The 23,049-nt window shown below is 41.3% G+C and overlaps 2 protein-coding genes across 5 annotated transcripts; both read left to right on the top strand.

Moving 5' to 3' along the window:
- Positions 1-4,574: 4,574 nt before the first annotated feature.
- ywhaba (tyrosine 3-monooxygenase/tryptophan 5-monooxygenase activation protein, beta polypeptide a) lies at positions 4,575-17,512 on the top strand. 3 transcript variants are annotated; one of them, XM_076096357.1, is made up of 9 exons: positions 4,643-4,732; positions 7,999-8,160; positions 8,460-8,504; positions 9,356-9,517; positions 10,426-10,566; positions 12,000-12,123; positions 12,817-12,981; positions 14,046-14,140; positions 14,865-17,512. In XM_076096357.1, the coding sequence occupies exons 4-9, from the start codon at positions 9,365-9,367 to the stop codon at positions 14,919-14,921; spliced, it is 735 nt and encodes a 244-aa protein (XP_075952472.1). In that variant the 5' UTR covers positions 4,643-4,732; positions 7,999-8,160; positions 8,460-8,504; positions 9,356-9,364; the 3' UTR covers positions 14,922-17,512. The 3 variants fall into 3 exon arrangements, with proteins under 3 accessions (XP_075952471.1, XP_075952473.1, XP_075952472.1); XM_076096358.1 differs by lacking the exon at positions 7,999-8,160 and having other exon boundaries at positions 4,623-4,732; XM_076096356.1 differs by lacking the exons at positions 7,999-8,160; positions 8,460-8,504 and having other exon boundaries at positions 4,575-4,732.
- Positions 17,513-19,442: 1,930 nt separating this feature from the next.
- On the top strand, positions 19,443-22,863 carry LOC142954825 (protein SPMIP1). Of its 2 annotated transcripts, XM_076096089.1 has the most exons (5): positions 19,443-20,017; positions 20,704-20,879; positions 21,034-21,208; positions 21,916-22,018; positions 22,494-22,863. In XM_076096089.1, exons 1-5 carry the CDS (start codon positions 19,910-19,912, stop codon positions 22,610-22,612), a joined length of 681 nt encoding a protein of 226 aa, XP_075952204.1. In that variant the 5' UTR covers positions 19,443-19,909; the 3' UTR covers positions 22,613-22,863. The 2 variants fall into 2 exon arrangements, with proteins under 2 accessions (XP_075952204.1, XP_075952205.1); XM_076096090.1 differs by lacking the exon at positions 19,443-20,017 and having other exon boundaries at positions 20,049-20,879.
- The last annotated feature ends 186 nt before the right edge of the window (positions 22,864-23,049 follow it).

Raw genomic sequence — 23,049 nt, forward strand, 5'->3', positions numbered from 1 at the left:
GCACAGAATTGTTGAAAGCATGATTCTGATATGAATATTATCTCAGTTTTATAAAGTTTCAGAAAGAAACTCTCTTATAGACCGCTGGCTTGTCTCTCCTAAAGTTGAAATTAGAATGACGCACTTGGTACGAAGACAGGAAGGAGTTCTTTTTAAAATAGACTATCGATTAAAACATTTCAGTCAGGCGATCCTTTCCAGAATGGATGTAGAACATTTTAAGATTAAACAGGTCCTGCCGTCATGACGGTCTAAATTTATTCCACTTGTAGGTCACAGCAGACTGGTTGAGCTGTCGGAGAAACGACGACCAGAACACGTGCAGGTTGTTTGACTAAAGGCTCAAACTAATCGAATGTGTTGTGATTCGTCATAATGTGAACAAACAGGAAGAGAGACGGATCTCTCAACATTCAGAAATCCATGAAGTTATAAGTTGACATGCTTTCACAGAGACATGGGGAGGAATCAATGCACAGTCGCTGCAGCAGATGTGAACTAATTTAGTAAAGAAAGAAAAAATAATAATAATAATTCTCCTGTTAAAGGTCCTTTCTTTAAGTTGAGAGTCTAGACATGTTGTATCAATAAAAGTGGCCGGATTTGACTTCAGTTCTGTAAAGTTTTTCCTGTGACAGTTTTCCATCATACTAGTATTTATGTATTGAGTTAAGAATGTCTTATTTGTTTTCTTTTTGTATCTTATTTTGATGAATTGTGCTTTTGTTTAACTGCCTGATTGGACTCGTCTCATTGATACATTTGTAGTGTTTAAATGTCTAAAGGTTGACGTACCGTGCAAAGACATGCAGTCCTTGAAAACTAAGTTATTAGGGTGCTGCATGAATAAAGTAGTAGAAGAAGAAGAGTTTAAGATTACAAGCATTTTTTTCTTTAGATTGAATGTTTAACAGAATAGTTTTTTCTTGCATTTATTTATAAGTTTCTCCTTTTTCTCTTCCTTTCCTTTTTGTTGTATTTATTTTAATGTTTTGTTTTTTCCCCTTTATTGCCCCTTAACGGGCAAAAACAAAACTGTTATTAATATTAGTCGTACGTGTATCTATAATTGTAACTAGTCCTAATTCTACCCTGTATCTGATAGACAATTTAAATAACACAAAACTCTGAATATCATAAATATAAATGTAACAGCATTATTCAAGAGATAAATTGTATAATCTAAAATGAGTTACTGGAGCTGCACAGAGCTGCACAGTGAAACTAGCAGCAGACTTCACTGCCACCTAGTGGCTGCTACAGTGAAATACAGCACAATGCAGCTCTGATGACTTCAAGACTTGTGAGCGTAAATACAAGTACATGACAATTGTTTATCTCACATCATTATTTTTACTTGCTTCTATTTTGTTCTTCTAATTTTCTTCGTGTCGTTCTCTGACCCAATGATGTTCAGGAGTAAAGGCAGACGACTTTCCCAGCATGCACTGGGCAAGAGGCCACAGCAAGAGCAGGTCACCAGAATGTACACTCACTTCAGTGTATACTTTATATTTCACTTATTAAAATATAAGAGTAATAATCTGTGACAAAGTAATGCAATGTCCACATTTTAAGCATATGAGCAGAGAGGAGAACAACATATTTTACTACCTGCCACCTTCTTAATGTACATATGGGATTAATAGAAGAGTAATATTATTACAACAGTGTACTCCAGCATTGATTTTGTTTTTACTGTGAAAACTGCTGCAGAATATTCAATAAAACAAATGTGCAAACTTTCAGGAAAACTGTTCTGCTGTGCGTCAAAGACATGAAGTTACTACTTCACACTAATGGTGTTCAATAACAATATTACACAATATTTATGAATACTTTTAAGGACTGCAAGTCTTTTAATCATTTTGTCATTATTTTGTATGTAATTGTAGTCGTTTTGCAACTTTTTAAAGTCGTTTGGTTCTTTTTGTGTCTTTTTGTAGTTCCTCTGGTTGTCTTTGTAGTTGTTTGGCATATTTGTGTAGTCATTTTGCATCTCTTAGTCGCTTTGCGTCTCTTTATGTCATTTTGGGTCTCTTTGTAGTCACTTTACATCTTTTTGTAGTAGTTTTGAATGGCTTTGTTGTTGTTCTACATGTCTTTGTAATTGCTTTGCTTGTCATTGTAGTCATTTTGAATCTCTTTGTAGTTGTGTTGCATCTCCTTGATGTCATTTTGGTTTTCTTAGTCCCGTTGTCTCTTTTTAATCATTTGATGTATTTGTTTGTCTTTTCGCGACTCTTTATCGTTGTTTTGGGTCTCCTTCTGGTCTCTTTGCATCTCTTTGTAGTCTTATTGCATGTCTTTTGTAGTCACTTTGCATGCCGTTGTAGACGTTTTGAATCTTTAGTTGTCGTCCTCAGCAAACAGAGGCTCAGTGGGCCAGTTTAGTAATCCCTCCATGCACATCCAAACACAAATGTACAAATGTGAGTACAAACACTCACTGGCCTATACAGTGTTTACAGATCTATGCTCACACACACACACACACTGAGCACAGCAAGAGCAAAAGGTTTGAAGCAATCAATCAGTTACAGTTACACTTCAACATTCTGCTTTCAATCAATAACCTCACTGGCTGATTTGATTTATTGATTGATTGACTGATTGTTAACTTCCTGGTTGCCTACTGATGAACTAGCTGTTTAGCATATATAACTTAATTCATTTTGCCGACAATATTCTTACAGATTTTTATCTTTCTGTGTTGATTAATTATCTAACTGACCAAATGATCACTGACAGATTGTCTGATTAGTTTGATGAATACATGAACTTGTACTGGCTGCTCATGTAAAGGGGTTGATGGACTGATGGAGTGTTTAACTGGCCAACTTTATTCCACTTCTGTTGAGTTCCATTAGAAGTTACTGAACTGCAGAAGACAGAGGAACTAAAGAGATAAGAACCTCCTGTACGCACTACGTTCTAATGAAACAAATAAAACCTGTGTAAATGACTAGTTTCACTGAGAGAAATTATGCTTCTTCATTTTTTTTGTGCCTAAAAGGATTGAGGAATTATATCTGAAGCATTTTTATTCTCAACTCCTTCTGTTCAACCTACTTTTAATTATTATCTGATCTTTCTACAGACATCTGTCTTGGTGCAGACATTAACAGTTTCCAGACAATGAATCCCATAATGACTTGTCTCCTGAATTTATATCTGGCTGCGTCAGCAGGCGCACAATTTAAGCTCAAAGTGAAATACCCGGACAAATGTTGGACGGATTGCCATAGAATGGGTAAAAAAACAATGTTCGACAAAGAATTATTTGTTATAGGCTGTGTCCTTATTTACTATATAGTACACTATACAGTACACTATATAGTGCCCAGATAAAATGTCCCCCACGAAACTACAAGGGAAGTGTCTAAAACAACCCCAAAATGCATCGGCTAACCAGCCAATCAGGTGGCAGCAACACAAGGCATTGTGGGCATTTAAACATGGCGGGTAGACATCAGGACAGAGAGCAGGACTCCGGTGGGACGAGAGGAGCTGGACTCTGTGTTTACATCACTGATGCTTGGAGCTCAAACATCAGTCAAAGTTGATGGACAATGTTTTTCCTCATGTTTCATTTTTAATGTGAAGATGTCGGACATATTATCTGAACATATTATCTGCCCCAGAGAAATGTTTTACTTGCTGCTGTTTACATTCAGGAATGTTCTACTCTATTTGTTTTGTTTGTCGTGGGTTTGTTGTGTTATAAATGGGCTACAACTGAATTTCGTCGTGCATCCCTGTTTTGCATAATGACAATAAATGATCCTTTAATCCTTGAATGGTGAAGACGAGCTGCTGAAGTTCATAACAAGCATCCGAATGGGGCAGAGAATGGATTTAAGTGACTTAGTTTATTTTTATCGTATCAACTGTGTCACTGAGCTTTCTGTTATTGTTATTATTGTCTTGCTTTTCTTTGTCTGTCAAAGCACTTTGTAAACTCTGTTTTTAAAGGTGTTATGTAAATAAAATTATTATTATTATTATTATTATAACAGTGCAGGCTGCTGTCTCATTGCACCACCAGGACGCAGCTCTGTCGTATATCATCAAAGGACGCCAGTAAAAGGAAAACAAATCGCTGTCCAAGAGTAAAACTAAAAAGTTGTCTATGCTGTTGTGATATATTTAATGCCTCCACTAAAATGGCCTGCATCAAACAATGAAAAATATATTATGATAATACACTTTTTAATTATTTAGCTTTTGTATCTGTTTAAATGTCTTTTTTAAATATGTTTTTATTATAAAATTCACAAATAAATCAGAGAAAAGTATGTGGAAAATATATATATATTTTTCTTTAATTACTGATTGTTAATGATGGGCTGCGTGTTTGAGGGTTTGACTAGAAAATAATAATAATAATAAAAATTTTAAAAACCCACACAACGCTGTGTCAGCTGACACGATGGTGAACTCGTGGAGACAGTTGCCACGGAGACCGGCGCACGTCATCCCGTAGCTGCTGGTTGCCATGGTCTTCTGTCTCTGACGTCAAAGCCCCTCGCAAGATGCTCAGGAAACCCCCTGGCTCGGTCGCCATGGATACTGGCAGGGGGAGGGGTGGGGTTTTAGAGGAAGCGGAAGTGTCAGAGCAAAGGCGGAAGTGGTACTGCCCTGAATACCCTGAGCAGCGAGCGGAGGACGGCTTGATAAACTCCCATCGTTTCAGAGAATAAAATCGGGATTTCCTTGTTCGCTTTAAAATGTGAGTTCACCGAAAATAATACTCGATTATTGTCTTGTATCACAGCGTGAGGACACACTTTCTTTTGCGGGGGTGTAAAGGTAAAAAGCCCCAGCGGTTGGCCCCCCCATTCCTTTCCTATGCGGCGGAAGGTGCCTATTGTGGGTTTTGGGGCTGGGTTGCGAGGATTTTTAGGCCGAGACTTTGTGGCCCAAAACTAGCGATAAATAACCCTTAAACACCTGTCGAAAGGTCTCGCGTGCTCTTTGTGTTGTATAACGTGCTTTTAGATCGTTGATTTTTTTTTTTTGTTTGAAGGCCCGCGACCACGCGACCGTGTAGGGAGGGCGAAGCAAGCGGCAAGTTTGGCCATTTTGACAGCTTAGCCGTCGAGAAAGCAGCATTTATTTTCTTTTTTTAGCAGGCAATGCTAAAGTACAGCCAGTACATTGCATGGTGGATAATGCAAAGCTATAGCACTGAGCTACCGACAACACCCAGAACAACCCGACATATATATCGGCCTCATTCTTCGCAGAAACAGCGTAATTTAATAATGTAATGTCTTTAGCTTAGCTCCGTTATGGCGTAGTGAAACGACATGGAAGCTAACACACCCTCCGTATTTCACCGGGAGTTTCCTCTCAAAATACGATTTAAATTATTTTCCATATCACAGAACCGACAGAGGACAGCGGAGAAATGGGAACACATGCCGTATTTTAATCATTCAGCTATTTCAGCTCGTAGCTCGGCACATTTAATGTTTCGCTGTTCCGATTTGAACTGGGTCAGCTCCCGTTATCTAGCTAGCTAAGCTAACAGGTTAGCTAAAAAGCCGACGGCCGTGCTGTATGACGTTCTGTTAGCATGCTAATGCTAGCGGTAATCTATCTCTCCATCTTAAAAATTCCGCAGGGGAATGCGACAAGGAGGGCGTAGTTTGATGGCAGGCCGACTATAACCGACACGACCGGAACCATCTCACGGTCTGGTGGGCTTGTTTCTAAACGTGCTTGGGGGGGAAAAAACGTTCACTGTCTTATTTTATTTTTTTCGTGCCGACTGTTGAAGATGGTGTACCCCATTTTTGTTTCTCTCTCGGTGCGCATACGCCTGTTAACCTTTAGTAGTCAGCTAGCTATAACGTAAGATGGTAACGGTTGTAACGTTGCTGGTGTTGGTACCGTGCCAGACGATGGTAGTGTGATGAAATGGCCATACTTTGATCAATTTTAACTGACGTGAGGCGGTTGATTACGCTTCCCTTAACCGGTACTTGTTAATAACCGCAATGAGCGGCGTTTGAGCTAAATGCTAACTCCGATTAGCTTCGGAGGCATAACACGGTTGTCGAAATGACAGCACTGTGCGAATGCCACACACAGCCTCTGAAGATTCACTTCCTTTTCATCGATGCTGAAAAAAAGCTTTCACCATTTTCATTTTCACACTGGGCACGTGTTCCTGTTTGTGCTTATTTAATTACCTGTCAACGTCATTTGTTCTTTATCAGCAAAACCTCAGTGATGAACTCAATGGCCGCAATAAAAACCATGTCAATAAAACTAAAAGAATTTAGACGATTAACCCTGAGAGATGAGAACACCTGAATCTTTTAATTAAAATAACACGTATGTTTGTTAAGAGTGAAATCCATTAAATCGTAGCCACCCGTTTCATAATCATTCATTATAAAAGGCTTTTTTCATGAGTGGGGGATGTTTATCAGGGTGTAAAGTTTTAAGCATGCTGGAACCTTTTATAGTAAAAGTTAAACTCTGGTGGACTCACCTGAACTTTCCGAAGGTGTAATTGAAATTTGCTGCTGACAGATAAAATCTTTCACCTCTCTCAGGTGAATAACAAACTGTCAGCGTAGTTTATTTTCATTACTCACTAATCGCCTGATTATTGTCTTGATTTAATAGTGCACCCTATAATATGTCAGAGCCGTAAATGGCCTACAATTTCCCAGAACCCATGTTGATGTAGCCCATGTTAAATATCCAGATATTATCATTTAAATCATGCAAATTATGAAGTGGGGGTCTTTTTTTTTTTTTTGCGTGAAAAGTGACTTAAATGAGAAATCAGTTTTCAAAACGTTGCTGAATTTTCTGCCAATCGTTTGACTGAATGACATGAAGAGGTTAGACACGGTTATTTTAAATGTTTGTTTGACATAAAGTAAACTCCACCTTTCCCATAATTATTATAATTTGTTCGGGTATTTCAATTCAAAATCAAATGGCGTCTTGACTATTGATTTACATTATGATCATGACGTGGCTGTTTCTTTTCTTCTTAAAACTGATGTAATGTGATAAAACCCCTCTCACTTTCAGATCAATGAAACTGAACAGTGTAGTTTAGCTGTTGACATAATGAAAATCTGAGGGATTTCTTCCTAATCAGTGTCCTGGAAATGGGTATCTGAATGTATAATGATGCTGTACTCTAATGCTATAGCGCATTTTGTTTTTAGGTGAAAAAATGGAACCGCACTCAATATCCACAAATAATTGATTTCTTGAATCAGCACTGGAACTGTGCCACTGGTGCGCTGAGAGACCAATAATTACCCTGCAGACCACAGGAAGTGTAGGAGAGAGGCCGCAGGATCTAACTTTGTGAATAACCAAAAGATTTTAGTTTTGTTTGTCCACATCCATCTTTTCAGTCGGGTGCAAGGGCTGCAGTCCTGCTGTCATAAATGTCGATATTTTTCTAATCCAGCAATTTAAATAGCAGATGAATGAAGTTGCTTCATTGTATTGATCCCAAATTCATACAAAAACTTGTTAAGCGGTCCTGCTCATTGGTTGATCACAACATTGCCTTTGTTGCTACAACCAGAGATATCAAATGGATACTATAGTATTGCAAAATCTTTGATGGTTGACATAATGTAGAGTAATGTTAAATGTGAAAGTGATTTTAGGTTGATTGATTTATTGCTAATTATCAGTTGCTCACAAGCAAAAACAATTAAATTGCCTGAGTAATATTTTAACCAATTGAAGAGAAGAAAAAACACTTATCTGACGCCATGAATTAAATGTATTATAACATCAGAGCCACAGTTGAACCAGCTCTATTGAATGTCATGGTGAGAACACGGCTGCCATCTGGTGGTGGTGAGCTAGACTTCATGATGTGCTTTGTATTTGCATGATATAACCAGTTTGATCAATTTATCATTATGAGATCTTTTTTTTTTAAACATTATATACTAAATAACGTTTGGAGTGCAGAAGATCATATATGAAAAATATTTTCAAAAGCCTCGTTTATACCGAGCATCTGCAAGAAGACCGTAAACGCTGAAACGAGTTGGAAGAAGGAACCGTGACACTGAATGAAAAGTGGATCTTTGTGACAGTCGGGCTGAAGCCGGGCCCTGCACATCAGCCTGATGCCTGGCGGTGACATGTCATGCTGTGGGGGTAAAGACATGAATGCAATAAAAAACACATATTTCCAAGAGTAAAAGCTGCCGCAATGTTTTCTAGAGAACTGATTCGAAGAGGTTGAATACAGTATTGTCTCTTGAATTTTAAATTTAGTATTGCCAAAGCAACCTCCGTTAATGTTAGCTCATAGCCCACCGGCTGCTAACCGCTAACATTAATTATCTCGCTCTGCTGATTTCAACACAGATTTGTCGTTCACTATGTAGCATCATATGTAGGAAAGAAAAGAATAATACATCAAGCTTATAGATGACCTCTTTTGCCCTCCGTAGGGAAACCCCGTCCTCATTCCCTTCGACAGGGAGGTCAGAAGTCAGGTAAGCTCCAACAAGGTGGTGTTTGAATAAATGTCCCTCTGGTGGAAGAAGGGTGGTCGCTGCTCTCAACTGGAAATATATCCAACTTGTTGTCGTGCAGATGTGAGGGTACGGCTGTATTCTGGTGTTAGTGTATTAACATATTTACCTCCTTGTGTATCGGTTCATTCTTAAGCAGTTTTAAACGATGTGATGGAATGTACAGGTTAATCAACGCAGCCAGTTAAAGCCCACAGTGGAGAGTTACTGGGTAGATGTGAGATGGTGGCTGTGGCCTACTTAGACCTACAGATTCATCCTGCGAGTAGAAAAAGCCCTCGGGGACGTGATAACTGGGGGAGCTTTTATTGAAAGGGTTTTTGACATTTAACGAGGCGCTGGAAGGTCTTTGCTTGCACATAGGACGTCGGCTTTGGTTTAATTTTGCTTCCCATTAACGGGTAACTGGTGAATGTTTAAAATGGTGTGAAATACAAAAAGATCTTTGCGCTCAAGTTTTGGCGCATTTCAAAGTGCTACGTCTGCTTTTACTGTTTTTAAACTGTTGACATCCCTACTGGTATATTTTAATATCCTAATATTCACGTACAACATCTATATGGATGCTTGAGCTTCTAGCCCAACACTCCGGTCATTCCGCACTAGTGGTCTCCTTTTTCTCTTAATATATTCTCCATCTTTGGCATGCTCTACTTATATCGCGGTCTCTCTGAGCTTGTCTTTGTATCGTTCTCGTCGCCGCTCTACTCTCTTGTCTCGCCTTTTTGTCGTTCCAGCTGGTAAATGGTAAATCCTAAGTCCAAACACTGACTCTGGTCTTTCCTTCCCCTCTTCTTCTTCTTCCCCTGCAGCCTAAAAACATGGATAAGAACGACCTGGTGCAGAAAGCCAAGCTGGCCGAGCAGGCCGAGCGCTACGACGACATGGCGGCTGCCATGAAGGCCGTGACGGAGCAGGGCCTGGAGCTCAGCAACGAGGAGCGCAACCTGCTGTCTGTCGCCTACAAGAACGTGGTACGAATCCATCTGATGGCTCACACCTTCCTTTTATTTATTATTATTAATTCACACTGTTATTAATTCACAATGTGTAGATGCTCACGATGCAACTGTGCAGTCGGCTAATGATTTGGTTCAATACAGAGCTCACGGTTCATGCGTTCTTAAATTGATTAATAAATGTTTCACAGGTATGTTTTCTCCATAGAACTGAGCTGAAGATTAAAACTGTCCTCGTAATAATAAAGAATAAATGTATGGAGTTGAGATAAGAGACGAGATGATCCTTTATTAGTCCCGCAGAGGGCACGTTTGCAGGATTACAGCAGCAGAGTGGATAATGCACTCTGCTGCTTTAGGTATGTTTGATAACAGTGTAGCGTTACCAAGGACCGCCTACTAGGAATCATTAATGCAAATCTCCCGATCGTTTATATTTTAACTGAATATTGTCCACTAATAAAGATCACATCTATTTTTCATTTCTCTTTCGGAGAACTTCATGAGCTGCTCCACTTGTGCCTGTAAGGAAGCGTTGCATTGAGCATGTCACCAATAATAAACACCTTCTTATTGTGCATTTTAATAACTGTCAGCTGGGAGCATCTCCCGGCTCATCAATGGTCGTAGTCTTTAGTATGTTCTGTTACAGGAGTTTTTTGTTTTTCATGAAGATTTTATCGTCTATTTATAAAAGCACAAATTATATAAGAGCAGCCTCAGGTTTCTTTTCAGCACTGCTGCTCTATTTATCATCCAGGTTTGATTGAAAAATGTGTCGATGCAGTCGTTCTCAGTACGTTTTACCTGTTGAGTTGGGAGAATAGCGTACTATCATTCTATCGTACTAAATATGTATTATTTCAGCTGTTTATGCCGTCGCGTGTGATATTTTAAAGTGATGTTGTTGACGGTGTCATCAGGTGGGGGCCCGCCGCTCATCCTGGCGCGTCATCTCCAGCATCGAGCAGAAGACGGAGGGGAACGAGAAGAAACAGCAGATGGCCCGAGAGTACCGTGTGAAGATCGAGACTGAACTCCAAGAAATCTGCCAGGATGTGCTGGTACGGAGGGAGATCACACTGTTTTTTCTAATTCATGGTGAAAAGACAAAGTATAGACAGACATAACCACTCTCACTCGTCAGGTATGACCCACTGTTGTGTATGTTGTGCGCTCTTGTCTGTGTTTTCTCCGTTCTGCTGCTGAGGTTGTCTGATACCGCTGCTTTTGGCACAAGCATTGTTACATCAACGGGCAAAAGGCCCACTTTAGTTCTGTCAGACAACGCGGCCGTATGTGACGAATGAGAGCTGGTTGTTGCATCGCTGTGTCTTTACGGGCTTCGTTGCTCTGCTGTGTGCACAGCGCTGCTATCGGTGTGTTTTTATTTTGGTTCTTTGGAACGTAACGGCAGCGAAACAATCAAACTAAGGTTTCATTTCTTTGTTCTCCCTCCCTCTCTTCTTGATGGACACACAAAGCCTAAAAATCTTCTTTATAACACAGTGCTGTTTTCGGTCCAAATGCCCAGTAGCTCCATCTCTGGATTAGACGTGCGTGCGTGTGCGTGTGTGTGTGTGAGAGACTATTTGAATACTTGGATCTGAACAGAAATACAGGAGCAGAAGCAGGAAATAGTTTGTCAGGAACCCAAGGAGATTTGTTTAAATGCACTTTTTTCATTGGTCACTCTTTCCTTAAAGTTGCAGTTCTTTGTAGGATTTGGTGACATCCAGTGGTGTGGTTGTAGATTCACTGCTTTTTTCCCAAAACTGAGGGAAAGTATCTCCTGTGTCGTTGGTAACAGTTTGGCTCTTTGATTCGATTGAAGCCTCTCTAACCACCCTCACACAGCCAGGTCCTTACAAGGTCAGATCAGACTCAAATCTTCTTCTTTTCCTGCGTCTGAGCAGACGTCTAATAATATCCTCTAAGCTCAGACTGGAAGCCTCTGCAGTGATGAGGCGCTGGAGGAATGAAGGGAGGAGATGCGGCGTCCTTACAGCAGCAGGATGCTCAGAAGGACCCAAATATGTTGGTCACCTTCATCTAGAAGATGTTACAAAGTGATGAGACGGGAAGAAGACATGTTATTTTCTCCCCCGACATATATATATATATATATATATATATATATATATATTTATATATTTTACATTTATTGGATCTGTCTTGAAACGGTTTGTACAGAAGCTTTTTTCTTTGTATTTGCTTTTAAACGTAGGTCTGTTTTTATGAGTGGCCACTGTAACAAGCTGGAGATGAGGGTGAGAGTGTAGAGAAACTGTTTCTGGATCAGTTTGCCGTGCGGGATGTGGTGATATTATTCAGGTTTTCGGGATATATATATATATATATATATATATATATATATATATATATATATGAGGAAGTAGCACGGCAGACTGTATAAGATACAGAATCTGCTGACCTGTTGGTTTAAATATATGTTTCTGTGTATAAACCCGTCCGGTGGTCTTTGTGTGCGTTTCAGAATCTGCTCGACAAATTCCTCATTGCCAATGCGTCTCAGGCGGAGAGCAAGGTGTTCTACCTCAAAATGAAAGGAGACTACTTCAGATACCTGTCGGAGGTGGCCTCTGGGGACTCAAAGAAGGGTGAGTGTGTTGTCATCACCCGGAGGTGGTCGCGGTGTTGATTCAGTGTCTTTCTATTGGACAGCTTGTGCAGAGCGATGCTTGTTGACTCAGGGCTGGGGCACCTGGGTCATTTTCTTTATTGCTCAAACAAAAGTCCGGTGCTGTTTGCGATGTAGCTCCGGGGTTAATGTTCCTTTTAATGAACAGAACTTAGTAAACATTTACAGTAAAGTGAACATTTTCCAGCTCCCTTTTTTTTAATTTATTTTACCAAAAGTCATCAGAAGATACTTCTATCCTCCAAAAAGTACCATAGAAAACAGAAATTTTGTACAGATATTCATATCGTCTTCAGGATGAATTGTAGTAACTTTGGTGACTTTCCATCTCGCGGCATCATCAGCCTCAGCTGTACTTTGTATTTAATGGTGAATTGGCAAACGTTACCGCACTGATACAATAAATGAAGGCGCTGAACGTGGTAAACACACTTGTTAGCTCATCATCAGCTGGTTTACATCGCCAGTGTTGGTGTGTTAGCGTGCCGTTAGCATTTAGCTCGAGTGCAGCCTCACAGCGCTGCTTACGTGACTCTAGACTTTTAGCCTCGTTTGCTGCCACCAAGAGGACATTCACTGCAGGTTTGTGTAACACGTGTCGTAATAATGTTCACGGGTCACAGTGTGACTGAGCGGTGTGTTTTTGTGTTAGACACGGTGGTGAACTCTCAGCAGGCCTACCAGAACGCCTTCGACATCAGCAAGAAGGACATGCAGCCGACACACCCCATCCGGCTGGGCCTGGCCCTCAACTTCTCAGTCTTCTTCTACGAAATCCTCAATTCGCCCGAGCAGGCCTGCACTCTGGCCAAGCAGGTGGGTGCACAACGCTTTGTGTTCGTTCACGTTAGGACCGCTGAATTTGAATGTTTTTCTTTCATGGTGTTATGATCAGACAGAGCGCTGTCTTTTTGGCAGCTTGGGGCGACTTTTTAAAATTGCAACTCAAGAGCGAAAGCACCCAAAAGGTACAGCATTTTTTATGTGTGACTTCTGCTGGATACCTGGAGCTTTATGGAGCTGGGTAGAGTTGAAGATGCCAGTACCCTGAAGATTACCCTTAAAGTGATATTGATACCAAAAGAGTACTTCATTTGATACCTTAAAAACCGCTTAAAAGATGCTACATGTTACTTTCATAGACTGTCTATAAGACGTGGACGTAGTCATCGTGATGTCACTCATTGGTTTGTGGACTGATGTTTTGAAGCCTTGAGTTCGGCGATTTCGCCGTCGCCATCTTGGATTACGGCCGTCGCCGTGTTTTTTTTCTCGCAATCGATGAACATAAGTTACCATATTTGGACTGTGGAGGAGTGACATAGAGACGCCGTATATAACTCTGGTAGAGACCTGTCAATCACAGTAAGCCCCGCCCTAAAGCATACCCTGCTTTATTACAATGTTTACTGAGGTAATAAATCAAGAGAGAAGTAGAGTCATTTTCTCATAGACTTCTATACAACCAGAGGAGTCGCCCCCTGGTGGGACATTAGATAGAATGCAGGTTTAAGACACTTCCTCATCGGCTTCACTCGGCAGAACCGGAGGTTGTTGCCTGGTAACTTTACATGTTGAGAACACGGAGCAAACAAACCGATGGAACTCATTAAACGAGACAAACCTAACCTTCATGTAAATGTGTTTTTAAGAATCACTGACTCTCTCTCTCTCTCTCTCTCTCTCTCTCTCTCTCTCTCTCTCTCTCTCTCTCTCTCTCTCTCTCTCTCTCTCTCTCTCTCTCTCTCTCTCTCTCTCTCTCTCTCTCTCTCTCTCTCTCTCTCTCTCTCTCTCTCTCTCTCTCTCTCTCTCTCTCTCTCTCTCTCTCTCTCTCTCTCTCTCTCTCTCTCTCTCTCTCTCTCTCTCTCTCTCTCTCTCTCTCTTTCGACGAGGCGATCGCCGAGCTCGACACCTTGAACGAGGACTCGTACAAAGACAGCACGCTGATCATGCAGCTATTAAGGGACAACCTCACTGTGAGTAACCACTGCTGACGCTGATCAGAGAATATGAAGGATGTTTTGTATCGATACGTGTAAATATACAGCCACGGTTTCAGTCCGTTAGGTCTCTTCTGTGCAGATGTGCTAAATAATAATAATAGAAAAACATGAAGCGGTCCATAACAGGATAATAATAGTGAAGATGAGGTGTTAAGAGAAAGTGGCCGCAACAAAACCATCAGACAGCAGCCGTTGGAGAGAAGAGTCTCTAGATACAGTGATGGTGATGTAACTCATGTGAGATACTGAACCAGTTCAACTCTTTGTTTTCTGTTGAACCGTCTGAAACCAGGCACACCTCTCATTCCAATGTGTAGATTAAAACACAACTATATACAGTTTAATGTTATATACACCACAACATGGTGAACTGGTGAAACAGGAGAGAAGTTGTGCATTTGTTGGGGACTATTTTCAGTGGCGGATTTGGTGCTCCGGTGCAGTGTCTCTCGAACTTTTACCGTGTAGTTTACAGCCGTTCACATTTAAAATAGGTTTATTGAATGTAAAATGTGGTTCGTCAAACTAACATTTTTATTATTTATTGAACTTGTTATGGTATAATTGTTTTAGGAACTTTGCATAACTTAGGATTTATTGATAACACAGGTGATACAGAATCGTACCTCAGTGAAGAGGAGTGATTTATTGTTGCTGTATTTGAAGTAACCCAAATATTTCTCTTTTTGTTCCTCAGCTGTGGACATCAGAAAACCAGGGCGACGAGGGCGAAACCGGCGACGGAGAGAACTAGCGCACCTCACTGTTGACCTACGACCCCTCTCTCTTCCTCCTCCTCCGGTCTCTCTTCCTCTTCCCCTCTCTCTCTCTCTCTCTCTCTCTCTCTCTCTCTCTCTCTCTCTCTCTCTCTCTCTCTCTCTCTCTCTCTCTCTCCCCTCTTCTTCCTTCTCTTCGTACACATTAAAACATCCCCCCCGCTCATCCCCCTTTTTCAAGCCCGACCCCCCCCCCCCCCCCCTTCTGTATAACCAACAGCATGAATAGTACCCGACCTCCACAGACGGATCGTAAAAGAAATGGAGAGGGGGGGGGAAAGAGAAACTGCTCCATCACCCTAAACCCCCCCACCCCCCCTCTGGTCATGGCACTCCAGGACTGACCAAACCCACGGGTCAGTCTAGTCTTCTAGCACGCAGGGAGGGTTTTTATCCAAAATTATCCAAATTAATTCATGTTTTTTAATCTCCTCCATTCTTCCCTCTCTGCTAACCTCTGTCCTTAGTGCCCCCCCTCCTCCCTCGCTCTATTGAGTTAACGCACTTATATAGTTGTCCCTTCCCTCCTTCCCTTCCTTTTGACTCCTTGCTCTAGTGAGTTAACGCTTAGTCGTCCATCCCTTCTCTTTTGGCTTTTTTTTCTTAGTGTTACTGGCAAATGGCTGGTTTTATTCCACTTTAAACGAAACAACAACAACAACAATTACATAAAGGTTATTAAACTGTCCGTTTATTTTCAACAAACACTGTGATGCTTAGTTCTTCCTCCACCTTGCTCCTCGTTTTGATGGTGAACAGCCCTGTACTCAGAGGGAGGGTGTGTTTAGAGCTGAGGTTCATACAGAAGGTCCTCCCACGAGGCCGTACTGTGACACTGACGGAGCGTTTACCTGCTGTAGTCGAACACTCACCTGTTTGTGTTTTACTCTCTAACTGAGGCCCAGAGTTTTATTCAACGCCAACGGATTTGAAAACGTAATAAAGCAACAAAATTCATACATTCCATCGAAATGTTTGAGAAGACGAGCGTTGGATCAACATCAGCGCTGCTGTCCCGAAATGTAAACTCCTAAAACGTGCTCATTTCCCCTTTTTCTGTCTTGTTTTCTTTTCTTTGTGTAACAAATCAAATTCTCTTCTTTCCGGTTTTTGAGAACTGTAAAATTGTAAAACATTTTTAGAGCTTAACTGTAAATCTGTCTTTTGGAAAAACAAAACGTTTTTTTGTCTGTCGTCGTTAGTTAACATTTGTGCTTGCAATGAAAACCTTGAAGCCGTTACAGTCAGCTGCTGTCCTCAACATTTATTTTTTGGTACCCCCCCTCCACCTCCCTAAAGTCGACAAAGTTTCCACTTATTGCTGAATGATCTTACAACAAGAAGGCACGCCGTCATTCATCACCTCGTAAATCTACACGTGAGCGTTGTTCACTCTGTGGAACGACGCTTCCTCATTTCCAAAATACAGTTAGACCAGTTTGTCTTCCTGTGATCTGACACAGTTCAGCTAACTGCCCTTCAAAATAAAAGGTGAGTTGGAAACGGAATCTATTGTTTTTTAAATCTTTACGTCAAAAATTGACGTCTTTGAAGGCTTTTCTTTAGGTTTAACCAAGTTGACTTATTTAAATTGGTTCAACTGTAAAATAAGATGTTGGGTTTTTTTTAAAATGAGGAAGCAATGTTCTTAAGTGTCCCCGTTACTTCGAGTCCACAACGTTTTCATGCATGAAAGGAGCCGAATCTCCCCGGCAGCCGATCAACCAATCATCTGTGAGCGGAAGTGAGAACGTGTCGTTTGGATCTGAAGTTCATAAAACACGCGTTCGTGTCGAGGCGACTCTTTTTAGAGGATACTTTTTTTGGGCCTCATTCAGAAAAAGCAAAACAATCCGTCAGTTAAAGGTCCAGTTTAAAACCCAAAGGGTGAGAATCAGAGGGCCGGTCCACTCAGTGTCACAATAACCTCGTCACTCACCATCTCCACATTCCACTCTTTAGGTGTAGAGAAGTCATGTGTCTCAATGTTTTGTTTTGTTTCTTTAGCTGAGGACAAATGTTTTCATGCACTGAAGTTCAAAAGGTAACAAAAAAAAAAAAAAAAAGCCCCCCCCCCCCCCGCTATTTTTCTCGTTAGCTGAACAATAAAAGTTAGTTATTCTACTCTACGCTTTATAAGGAAACAAACTGATCCCATGCAGTAGTGAATGTGGCACCGAGCCTGTCTGTATATCTGGTATCTCAAATACTTTTGTTTTTACTGACCAGTATTATGCTTAAAATAAAAAAGGAAAAATAAATAACCCCAAAAAAACTCAACAAAAAAAAAAGTTTGCTTCTGTGACGGTTTTATTGCTTAGCGCGCACGTGGTTGTGAAAATTTAGATTTAGCTTAAGAACACCAAAAAAAATGACAAAAAAAAATAAAAAACCCTTCAACACCTCCCCCCCTCCCCCACCCCCTCCCCCCTGGTTATTGAAGTAATACTAGATTTGTGTTTGTCTTTTAAAAAAAAAAATCCAACTCTAGTTTCACCTTTCATGTTATAAACAGGACAAAAATGTAAAAGACAATTTAAAGTGAAATAAAGGTTTTATCAGTTCCGAATCAACGCTGTTCTGTTTATTACCACAGCTCGTCTCGTAGTGACGCATGTTTTATACTTCGGCTCAGTTTCATGATTGAAGATGCAAAGCAGGTCGAACGTCTTACACACGGAAACCAGACGGGAGTAAAGAATGTACTGCTGAGCAAAATGCATTTTAGACACATAAGAGAAAGGTGTGTGTATGTACATGTATGTATGTATGTATGTACACACACACAGTGGGGAAAAAAAGTATTTAGTCAGCCACCAATTGTGCAAGTTCTCCCACTTAAAAAGATGAGAGGCCTGTAATTTTCATCATAGGTACACCTCAACTATGAGAGACAAAATGAGAAAAAAAAATCCAGAAAATCACTGTCTGATTTTTTTTTTAAAGAATTTATTTGCAAATTACGGTGGAAAATAAGTATTTGGTCAATAACAAAAGTTCATCTCAATACTTTGTTATATACCCTTTGTTGGCAATGACAGAGGTCAAACGTTTTCTGTAAGTCTTCACAAGCTTTTCACACACTGTTGCTGGTATTTTGGCCCATTCCTCCATGCAGATCTCCTCTAGAGCAGTGATGTTTTGGGGCTGTCGCTGGGCAACACGGACTTTCAACTCCCTCCACAGATTTTCTATGGGGTTGAGATCTGGAGACTGGCTAGGCCACTCCAGGACCTTGAAATGCTTCTTACGAAGCCACTCCTTCGTTGCCCGGGCGGTGTGTTTGGGATCATTGTCATGCTGAAACACCCAGCCACGTTTCATCTTCAATGCCCTTGCTGATGGAAGGAGGTTTCCACTCAAAATCTCACGATACATGGCCCCATTCATTCTTTCCTTTACACGGATCAGTCGTCCTGGTCCCCTTGCAGAAAAACAGCCCCAAAGCATGATGTTTCCACCCCCATGCTTCACAGTAGGTATGGTGTTCTTTGGATGCAACTCGGCATTCTTTCTCCTCCAAACACGACGAGTTGAGTTTTTACCAAAAAGTTCTATTTTGGTTTCATCTGACCATATGACATTCTCCCAATCCTCTTCTGGATCATCCAAATGCTCTCTGGACGGGCCTGGACATGTACTGGCTTAAGCAGGGGGACACGTCTGGCACTGCAGGATTTGAGTCCCTGGCGGCGTAGTGTGTTACTGATGGTAGCCTTTGTTACTTTGGTCCCAGCTCTCTGCAGGTCATTCACTAGGTCCCCCCGTGTGCTTCTGGGATTTTTGTTCACCGTTCTTGTGATCATTTTGACCCCACGGGGTGAGATCTTGCGTGGAGCCCCAGATCGAGGGAGACTATCAGTGGTCTTGTATGTCTTCCATTTTCTAATAATTGCTCCCACAGTTGATTTCTTCACACCAAGCTGCTTACCTATTGCAGATTCAGTCTTCCCAGCCTGGTGCAGGTCTACAATTTTGTTTCTGGTGTCCTTTGACAGCTCTTTGGTCTCGGCCATAGTGGAGTTTGGAGTGTGACTGTTTGAGGTTGTGGACAGGTGTCTTTTATACTGATAACGAGTTCAAACAGACGCCATTAATACAGGTAACGAGTGGAGGACAGAGGAGCCTCTTAAAGAAGAAGTTACAGGTCTGTGAGAGCCAGAAATCTTGCTTGTTTGTAGGTGACCAAATACTTATTTTACCAAGGAATTTACCAATTAATTCATTAAAAATCCTACAATGTGATTTCCTGGATTCTTTCCCCCCCATTCTGTATATATATATCTATATATATATATATATATAGATATATATATATATATATATATATATATAAAAAATAGAATATTTTTACAGCTTTGCCGTTTTCTCCCCAAAGCCGCCAGACTTCACTGACAAAAACACTCATTTAAATCTCTCAGAAGACGGGAGTTGCTGGTCGATCGCTCCGTGAGTTTGGTGTTTTTTGAACTAACCCTTTAAAAACCACCAAAGTCGCAAAGTTACACAAACTAAACTGATGGAGGCAGCGGTCGACCAGCAACTCCCGTCTTCTGAGAGGTAATAAAATAGTGTTTTTGTCAATGGAGTCTGGTGACTTTACAGACATAAAGACTTCACTTCCCTTTGTAGGTGTCTAACATACGTCCACAGCAGAACATTACTTTGCTCCTCAGCATTACATGACACTCAGTGGATACACGGACGTGTGTAGAGTTCAGGTTTCTCCTCAGAAATGCAAATGAATAACAGGAGGCTGATCTTCTGGTTTTTAAACTTATCTTACAGCATTTGCATACGACAGTTTTTAAATAACTGTCGTGTGCAAATGCTGCAAGATGCTCACCTTTGTTCTTGTTTGGCAGAATGGAAAGTGAATTAATCAACTCCCAAAGGGAAGGAGGGGGAGGGGGAGAATTATTAAATGTAATTTGTAGCCACAGGGGTCGCTGTTCATCAAAGGTTAATGTGTGTGTGTGGTGTTTCCTTGGGTTACACAATGTTATCTGATCCACATCTCATTTCCACGGTGAGAAGCCGACCCTGCACAGCTCTGCTTCAGGCACAACAAAAGGTAAATGAAGATATTTTACTATTATCTTGTCGAATCATTTCATTAAGAGACTTCAGTCTCTGCCGTCTGAACGAGGCAGGAGTCAGGTTTTCAAAAACCTTTTCCTCTTTTGTTGGTGAAAGAGATCAGTGTGTTTGTGGTGGATTCTCTTTTGTTTTTACAACTTTATTTAAACTTTAAATGAACCATACTGACAAGTGAACAGATTAGCGCAACTCTTTATTTTCATGTCCAAGGTTTCCTCTCCAGCACACTAAAGAAAAATAACGACCTTTTTTTTTATCAGGCGGCAACCTCCGGTTCTGCCGAGTGAAGCCGATGCAGAAGTGTCTTAAAGCTGCATTCTCTCTAGTGTCCACCAGGGGGCGACTCCTCTGGTTGTGTAGAAGTCTATGAGAAAATGACTCTACTTCTCTCTTGATTTATTACCTCAGTAAACATTGTAAACATGAGTTTATGGTCTCAATCTCTAGTTTCAAGTCTTCTTCAATACAGCATGATGTTCATTTAGTACATTATGGTCCATTTAGAGTCAAACAGACCATAAAGCAGGGTAGAGGAACAAAATCCACCTATCCAAAATATTTAAACTGTGGCTCTGTTAGTCTCGTAAAGATGGAAATCAATGTAAAATCGTGTCAAAATGTGCACACCGAGTTGGTAAATTAAGCTTTTTTTTCTGGCAGGCGATGCTGACGACCCAGAGCCAGAACTGCTACCGGGAGCAGATCCAGAAGGAGATGTTGACCCGTTTGGCCTGGAAGAGCCGCTATGCCGACCTCTACCCGTCCTGCTGCAACCCCCCAAAAAACGACGACGGCACAGAGCCAACACAGCCGCCCCGTCTGCCTGCTGACGACCGGTGAGCTGCTTAATTAAACCGTCACGAGTTTTCATGTAAAACTGCAGCTCTGTGATCAATCAAAAAGCATTTCCAAGCTCCGTTTAAAACTCTGTTAAATCATTCAAATGTATCGCGCGGACTGATGATCTCGTGTTTATGCTCCGCCCACCAGAGCAGTCCTGCCTCCCGTCAGCAGGACAACCGAGAAGCGGAGCGCCCTTCCTCCTGCTCCTCCTCCTCCTCCTGTGGTCTCTTTGGAAGTAGACGGCCCTCTCAATGTGGCCCCTCTGATGAGGCCAGTTTCTCCTCAGACCAGACTCGCTCTCTACCAGGACTCCTCGCACCACGTACGAATCCCTGTGACACTAAACCGGACATTATGTTTGGTTTAAAATGTCCATATCTGTTGTTTTCATGAGAATAACAGGTTCCCAGCTGTCTTAACTTTTTAGGTTTTAATTGCTTGCTCCATGTAATTGAAACTTTTTAAGTCCTAAATCCGTAACAAGTCTGGGTTTTGGCTGTAAATGTTCCCTGTGCCCCGTGCCTCTCTTCCCTCTCTAGAAGCTGTGTCCAGGTGTGCTGCATTGCTAAACGAGGTGCAGCTGGATACAAACAGCAGAGCTCACTTCACAGCCAACCACTGAACCCAAATCAACCACAGAAGACACTCTTTAAAACAAATCCATAGGATTTGTTGTCATAAAAACAAAATCATAAGCTGAGGGGCCTGCAAGTTCAGCAGTTCAACACACCAGAGGCAGAGCTTCTAGAGGGGGAAGAAAGGGACGACAGCACAGGGAACACATTCAGCCGTAACATATGCATGAACCAAAGTGTCTTCAATTGTTAGTTTGTGCAAAAATAGGATTTAAATTGTATCCAAAGTGTAAATAAAGCTAATAATGGAACTGCTTCTATGAAGACATTTAGCTGACGGTTACACACAGTCAGATATTTCATAATTCGGTTGGTCGGAATTCAAGTATTTCTGCCCTTAAGTTGAAACGTAACGTGTTTAACAGTCATTTTTAAACTAAGCGTTCTCTTGCAGGGTAAAGGACGGAAGCTCTACCTGCAGAAACGTGGCCACATGAGACCGGAGGAGAAGTTTGACTTTCCTCTGCTCTCGTCCTGGGAGTACGGCTGGAGGCTGGGTGAGTTAAGAGCCGCCGTCTGGTTCACTCCCGTCTACTTCACTCCCGTCTGCTGGACCCCAAACCTGCAGCAATGGAGAATGGGTTGAAGGCTAACTTCGGTGTTTTTAAACCTGGACCCTATTTTATTTTAGTTTTTTAAGTGACCAATGGGGTCAACAATGGTTGAACTAGGTCCAGTATTGCACATTACGTTGGATGCAACATAATCGCTTGGGGGCAACTCGTCACCATCAATATATACGTCCACTAAACTTTCCCTTTCTTTATTCTGTCATCTGACTTGTTGCTGGAAATGTGAAATTCTGGATAAAAAATGTCCAACTAAGTTTGTAAATGTGTTTGTTTGTGGTAAATGTATGTTGAATCAGCTCTCGATTTAACTGCAGATTAAAAACATATATCTGTATTTCTATTTTCATATTTCTACACATTCTCACTTTGTTGTAAAGTTATTTTCTACCTGCATCCTCAGGTGACTACACGCTGGATTACAGGACTCCGTCCCGCGCCAAGTCGTCGGTGGTGAAGAACACCTTCTACTCCAGGAACGGCGTGTTCAGCAGCCCGTCAGCCACTGACAAGCTGGGCTGAAGTTCGGCCTCCAGACACCAGGGGGCGCTCTTTAGTGAGAGTGTAGCTCAAGCAAACAGATTTTTATTTGTTTGTTTTAAGACCCTGATTTTAATCCCAATTGTGCCACCAGCTCAAGTCATTTGGGGGGGTGTTATAAACTATTTTGGGATCAAGACAAATGGCAACTTTTGGAGGCACGATATAAACTCTTGGTAATCTGTAGTTATTTAACAGAAATTGTATTAAAACTCACATTCTTTTGTTTGTTTTGCCAAGTCTTCTATGTTTTATTGTGTTTGGGTGATTTGATTTAAACACTAGTGTCAGACAACTCGAAGAGCAATGATAGGTTCGATAATACACATTTTAAAGGTATTATACTGTAATATGTATGACGGGGTTAGAGGCTCTTTGTGTGAATGATGATCCTCTACTTCCTGTTTACCGTCCACACG

Source organism: Anarhichas minor, unplaced genomic scaffold (genome assembly GCF_050575085.1).
Source record: "Anarhichas minor isolate MPS153535 unplaced genomic scaffold, ASM5057508v1 ptg000021l, whole genome shotgun sequence".
Taxonomy (NCBI): Eukaryota; Metazoa; Chordata; class Actinopteri; order Perciformes; family Anarhichadidae; genus Anarhichas; species Anarhichas minor.